Source organism: Ranitomeya variabilis, chromosome 1, assembly GCF_051348905.1.
Source record: "Ranitomeya variabilis isolate aRanVar5 chromosome 1, aRanVar5.hap1, whole genome shotgun sequence".
NCBI lineage: Eukaryota > Metazoa > Chordata > Amphibia > Anura > Dendrobatidae > Ranitomeya > Ranitomeya variabilis.
In genome coordinates, this window is record NC_135232.1 from 263,515,199 (window position 1) to 263,522,091 (window position 6,893).

The 6,893-nt window shown below is 43.1% G+C and overlaps 1 protein-coding gene across 2 annotated transcripts in view; it reads right to left on the reverse strand.

The window, feature by feature from the left end:
• Positions 1-6,553, reverse strand: part of TOP3B (DNA topoisomerase III beta) — an 86,452-nt gene extending 79,899 nt beyond the window's left edge. The window contains exons 1-2 of one of the 2 annotated variants that reach the window (XM_077293423.1): positions 6,338-6,553; positions 2,427-2,562 (exon numbers count right to left, since the gene is read on the reverse strand). In XM_077293423.1, coding sequence (XP_077149538.1) covers positions 2,427-2,496 — 70 coding nt within the window. In that variant the 5' untranslated portion in view covers positions 2,497-2,562; positions 6,338-6,553. The remainder of the gene's footprint in view (positions 1-2,426; positions 2,563-6,337) is intronic. The other variant, XM_077293424.1, reaches the window with a different exon arrangement.
• Positions 6,554-6,893: the final 340 nt, after the last annotated feature.

The following is a 6,893-nucleotide window of genomic DNA, read 5'->3' on the forward strand; positions in this document are numbered from 1 at the left end:
CCGCAGCGCTTTACAGTTTGCACACATTATCATCACTGTCCCCATTGGGGCTCACAATCTAAATCCCCTATCAGTATGTCTTACGAATGTGAAAGGAAACCGGAGAACCCGGAGGAAACCCACACAAAGACGGGGAGAACATACAAACTCCTTGCAGATGTTGTCCAAAATGGGATTTGAACCCAGGACTCCAGTGCTGCAAGGCTGCAGTGCTAACCACTGAGCCAACTTGCTGCCCCATGTACAATTGACAGCACAGTGGCTCGGTGGTTAGATACTGTTGCTTTGTGGCACTGGGGTCCTGGGTTCAACAGGCCAATATCTGCAAGGAGTTTGTATGTTCTACCCGTGTTTGCGTGGGTTTCCTCTCATACTCCAAAGACACACTGATAGGGAATCTGGATTGTGAGCCCCAATGTCTGTATAGTGCTGTGGACAATAATGGTGCTATATAAGCAATTAAATAAATACTTTGCCGATGTATTTTTTAGTGTTTAATTCACATGTATACCATTTAGAACGTGTTCGTCAATGTGCTAGAAAAATGTTCCATAGTGTTGGGCTGATCGCTGAATATAGGTAAACTTTCTTTCAACATCACTTTGTTCTTTTATGGACACTGAGCTGGGAGTCCTGGGAGGATTTGCACCCATTGTTCACTACTTCTTTCTTCTTATTATTTATATATTGCCCTTAAGTTTATTTGTGCAGTTCATGCATAGGATGCACAAAGTGTTAAGCTCCCAGTATCAGGTTCTAGTCTGGTGCACTCCCAGTCCCTATAGATAAAGGCTTTTTTCTCACAAGATAGTCAGCACCTCATTTAAAGCCTTCAAGGAATGTTTAGGGAGGGGAGTTGCTGACCATGTCTGAGAGAGCAATTCTTCAGAGCAAACATACAAGGGTTTAGCCTGGGCAAATTGAAATGCTACAACAATGTTACTCAAAACAGTGATGTTGCTACATGTGCAAAAATGGAAAGGTGAAACGTTTTTTTTGTTTTATTTTTTTTACAAGGTATTTCTTCAATGGCAAGCTAATTGCAGGACCGAATTCCTTGCAGTTCTTTCTTTCCATGCCTAAATGGTAAAACAATCTATACTGCACAGCTTATAAAACAATAGTTAACAATGTTGGGGCCTGAAGCGATTTTTTTCTCCCTATGGGTGACACAAGAGCAAAATTATTTTAATTTTTCTAGTTTTTGGGGCACAGATGAGATTTTAATATAGCACCAAAACGTATCCATCATATTTTTTTTTACTTATTTTTGTATAATGGGTCATGGGAAAAAAAGGCAGGGAAAATAAAAATTGTTTTCTTTCTTCTCTTTCGTAACTCATCATAATTAGTTTAACCAAATGTATGGCCCAAAATAATCCCTGCAGTCTCCCATTTACACCGAGATTAAATGATCCTATCCCTAAAGACATTATCACAATAATTCTCCATAGAGCCTTTTCCGAGTGCGCCTTCTGCTTCTAGCTTGTATGGGCAATGTAGAAATAGGCAGAGTATAATTTGATATGGATGCATAATTGTATGCGTCCATTTGGTTTGTGTAAAATGCATCCAGGTCACACAGAAATTGTTGGGAAGAGTGGCTAAAATAATAACTCTTAACAACTTTTTTTTTAGTATATTATATTTAGTTTACTCTTGGATTTTCCCTAGAGCTGGAGGAAACTAAAATGACATGATCTGTGTTATTCCAGCATTTCTCTATAAGCAGATCACAGAGTATAGTGATCTAAAATCTGCCGGTAATTGCTGTTGGAGTTGCCATCGCTGACATATCCATCTTAGCAAAACAGGACTATTAAAGACGACAAAATAATTACATGGTTATCAATTTCATTCTGCAGTAGCAGAAAATATTTTTCCTATACATCTTTATAGAACAGAAAATGAGAACACATCACTGTCGACATTGCTTAACAATAGATAAAGAAATACAAATGGTGGCACCACAAGTAAGGCTACACACTGAAACTTGTAGGTCTATTAATTGAATATAGTAAATTCTGCCAAACAGCTTCTTTTTCCCTGAATGTCTTCTCTACTTGTCTGTATTTCCCGAAGGTACTCTAGCGCAGGACTTTGCGATGTTCTCCAGCTGGCCATATATATACACACTGAGTTTGGTGAGCTGACCCTCCCATTCACAGTTATTGGAGAACGAAAAGCACTAGAGTCATACCATTACAACCACAGCTATTGGTATAGGGCCCTATGTAATCATACTATGCCCTCTCTATATCATAACTATGCGTAGGTGAAAGATAAGGAAAGACAAATCAGATTAAAAGAATTACTCATTTCAGTTATTCAATCATTCATATATATCTATAAACATATACTGTATGTATGCTCACTAAAAAAAGATATTTTCTTAAAATAAACATTTCAACAGTGTTTTTTTTTACCTTTGGAAAGGATTTTGGCAATAGACTGAGCCAGTGAAGGCTTTTCTGCTACCATCAGCACAGTCTTCATTCTGAAACAGAGGCAGCAGCTTCCTCACCTTTAATGGCTAGTTTTGCTAATTCGATATCCAAATATCTATAGGAATGAAAGATGACACAACAGTTTGTGAATATAACTTTCACTACTAACAATAGTCTTTTAGAAAGTTTGTGTAATCAAAGCTGCTTTACTCTACAAAAAGTACTTGTAGTGTTGGACAGGGGGACTACCACAAACACTGACTTGGGGCCCACTATTCAACTATATGCAAATATTACATTACCCTAATTCATAAATATACCTATTCTTCTGCATAGTAATTAAAGGGATTGTCTGGTATAATGAAGGCTTATCCTTAGGGTATGTGCACACGATGCGGAAAACGCTGCGGATCCACAGCGTTTCCGCAGCTGCGCGTCCGCAGCAGTTTCCCATGAGTTTACAGTTCAATGTAAACCTATGGGAAACAAAAAATGCTGCGCACATGCTGCGGAAAAAAACGCATGGAAACGCAGCGGTTTACATTCTGCAGCATGTCACTTCTTTCTGCTGATTCCGCAGCGGTTTTACAGCTGCTCCAATAGAAAACTGCAGTTGTAAAACCGCAGTGAAATCCACAGAAAAACCGCAGTAAATCCGCAGCGGTTTTGCACTGCGGATTTATCAAATCCACTGCGGAAAAATCTGCAGTGGACCAGAATACGTGTGCACATAGCCTTAGGATAGGTCATTAATGCTAGATTGGCTAGGATGCGACATCTGGCACCCCCACTGATCAGCTATTCCCAGTACATGCAGTGGCTGGATGTAATCAGATCTGGAGCTGTACAGCTGCCCCCCGGCCGTGGCCAGATACTGCACAACTGCCCCTATTCAAATGAATAACTAAACTTTATGTATATGCTCAGTAGTGAGGAAGTCACAGAAACTGAGGAGTCAGAGTTTTGGCTTACCGACTCCACAGCCCTGCTGTATAGTGCGTTCTTGCAAACATATTCCCTCATTTCCTACAAGTAGCTACCTTGAACTGGTTGTTTGGTATTGGGAATCATTTGAAGAATTTTACAAGAATACACACATACGGCTTTTCCTTAGGAAAGGCTAACAATAAATAAATGTAGGTCCAGCTTTGTCCAATATTTCTAGGGCAGAGATGTGGGGGCCTTCTGTGTATTATTTGTTCCTGTATCTAGCAGGAGGAAAAAGAGGGCTGCTGTGACCTCCAGAATAACTATACTATTCAGCATTTATCAAGGTTATAGATTCAGTGTTTGGGAATCAAAAATTCACATTGTTTTTGAGCAGACTTTCAGATTTGATGCCACTTTTACAAAGTGGGTAAGAAAGTGGGCATGAATTCTTGCACTCAGCCAAAATGTGAATGATGAAGCTGATCAGTGGCTGCTATGGGAAAGCAGCGTTGATCGATGAGTATGGAGGCGTAATGGTATAGGATATGACACTATTTTCTGATAATTGGTATTGGACCTCTGGATCCACCACCAATATTGAGAATGTAAAGGCTGCAGCGCCAGCACAGCATTGGGTCTCTTCTAAATATTTCCAGAACTAATATTTCTATCACCCAGCAAGTGACTGCAGTGGTTGCCAGTTACTTGAGTAGCCGGATAATGTGAAGCAGCACAGTGCCAGCGAATAATAAAAGACAGAGTATACTGCACATCTCCTTAAGGCCGGGGTCACATTTGCAAGTTCAATGCGAGAAACTCGTGCATCAAGTCCCGGCACTGCCGCCGGCCCTTGGGACCGGAGTGTGCGGCTGCATGTATTTCTATGCAGCTGCACGCTCCGGTCCCGAGTGCAAGTGGCAGTGCCAGGTACTGATGCACGAGTTTCTCGCATTGAACTCGCAAGTGTGACCCCGGCCTTAGTCTCAGGTTTGGATGTGGTCTCAGGGTCTGACCCCCACAATCATAAAGTTAAGGTAAAGAAGTAAAAAAAAAAAAAAAACTTCAACAGGGTTAAGCTGAAGTAGCAGTCATAACTGAATGTATAGAAATGTGCACCACTCTGCCTACACTTTGAAGAGGCTGCGGTACTGATTGATCTCGGGAGACTGAAAATGACTGGCTTATTCTAAGGTCAGCCCATCCATGTGTGTTCCAGTAAAGAGTCAATAACTAAACAAAACAAACAAAAGAATCACCATTGAGGATATGTGCACACGTTGCGGATTCGTGTGTGGATTTCTCTGCACCATTTTTGCAATTTACAGCGAATTTACAGTGGATTTCCTGCAGTTTTTGTGTGGATTCCACCTGCGGATTCCTATTGAGGAGCAGCTGTAAACCGCTGCGGAATCCGCACAAAGAATTGACATGCTGCGGAAAATACAACAATTCTGCACGGTATTTTCCGCAGCATGTGCACTGCGGATTTGGTTTTCCATAGGTTTACATGGTACTGTAAACCGCATGGAAAACAGCTTCGGATCCGCAGCCAAATCCACAACGTGTGCACATAGCCTGAGATGTTTATTTTTAATAGACTGCTTACAAAGGTTTTTAATTTTTATTTTAGGTGTATTGGAATAATACAAAAATGGTTGTAAAGTTGGATACTACATGTTGTGCACTGTGAGTGTAGGGAGTTTGAAGCATTTTTCAGTCACAAGAAAAGATGACCTCTCCAAGGACGGATAATTAATATCGGATAAGTGGGAATCTGTTATCCGGCATCCCCACCAAATCTCATGTTTTCAGACAGATGTAAACACATGGAAGGAAGCTGCAAAGTGCCACTCTAGTCAATGTGTAGTGGCTGCAGCTGAGTACTGCACAATCGGTCCTATAAAGATTATGAGCTGTTCTGTAGCACCTGGCAGTGGCCGCCACACACTGATTGGAGCTGTGTTTTTGAAGCTCCATTCCATGTGTTTACATCTGGCAGCCACATGATCGTAGGGGGCGCCACTTTTTCAGACCCCTACGAATCTAATAATGATGACCTATCCACTCGATAGGTCATCAAGTGTCACTTATTCATGTAGAAATTTTACTTGCAAGAGCTAGCGAGTTGGCTGTGGATTTCTTGGGTCTATGCGATGGACAGCAAACTTTAAAGGGTTGTCTACTTTAGAAAAGTGGACCCCAAACTGTGTAACGTACATAAAATAACCTCGCTGGGCCCACCGCTGCTCTGTCCTGGTGTTTTAACCACAGCAGTGACATCACGTCAGCAGCAGCATCGATCTAGCCAGTCAGTGAGCTCAGCGTCGTGTGCCATCAACCTCAGCGCTGGAGCACCGAGCTCATGGGTGACGTGACATCACCACTCAATTCACAAGGCATGGACCGGGGCTGTGGCATGGACCCAGGGAGGGTAGTTACCTGCTGAGTTTATTATTTTATTTACTCTACACAGTCTGGAGCCCAATTTCCTGAAAGTGGACAACCCCTTTAATTCCAATTGGGCAGATGAGCCCGTTACTCTATGAAATGTAGATTGAGAAGAGCTTGTACGTCAGCCGCTGCTGAGAAGGGAGTGATGGCCGGTAACCTAGGCAACGAGACGTAAACAAAATGAAAAATTTCCTCTGAGCTTGAGAATTTGAATAAAAAGTGTCAATGTTTCTAGTTCTTATGAGCACTTGCACCCATGAGATCCCGGGGGTGGCCCTGCAGTTTTCCTGGCGGGGAGCTGATGAACCTGCGGCTTTCCTCCATGTCCCCATATCACAGAATGAGAAAACAATGGCCGAGGTCTCCATCTGTCGGAGACCCCTGAATTACAGCACATGAATACACCGGAGCCTCCGTGGACTTGGAGCCGGGACAGAGCCTTCCTGCGGTGGGTAGGTACGGAGCCGCAGAGATAACGCACCCCGCTCGTACACACGGCGCTCTCTTACTTATGTATCCTCACTTGCGTCTTCCCCTCACACATCACACACTTCACACGGCGGCGCTGATATCTCGCAGCAAAGCCGGGAAAGTCTTCGGTGACAAGGGCGCCGCCATGTTGGCACGACGTCACTTCCGGGGCCCTACTTCCGGGGCCCTACTTCCGGGAATGCTGGCTGCACCTGAGCAGTCCACGTAGCAGAGAGGTGTCAGTCAGTGTGTGCGGCAGCTGGCGGCGCAGCAGGTTGCTCCGTGCCTCGGGCTGTGGCGGGGTAATGCAGGGATATACAGAGCATTAGGCTGCCGTCACACTAGCAGTATTTGGTCAGTATTTTACCTCAGTAATGGAAGCCAAAACCTAATGTTTCTATTATACTTTTCCTCTAATTGTTCTACTCCTGGTTTTGGCTTACAGATACTGAGGTAAAATACTGACCAAATACTGCTAGTGTCACGGCAGCCTTAGAAGCATGGCGGCGGTACTAATTAAATTTCTATAACGCCAACATAGTCTGCAGCGCTCTACAATTAAGTGAGGAGGTGTACAGCCATGACTGTCTCCAC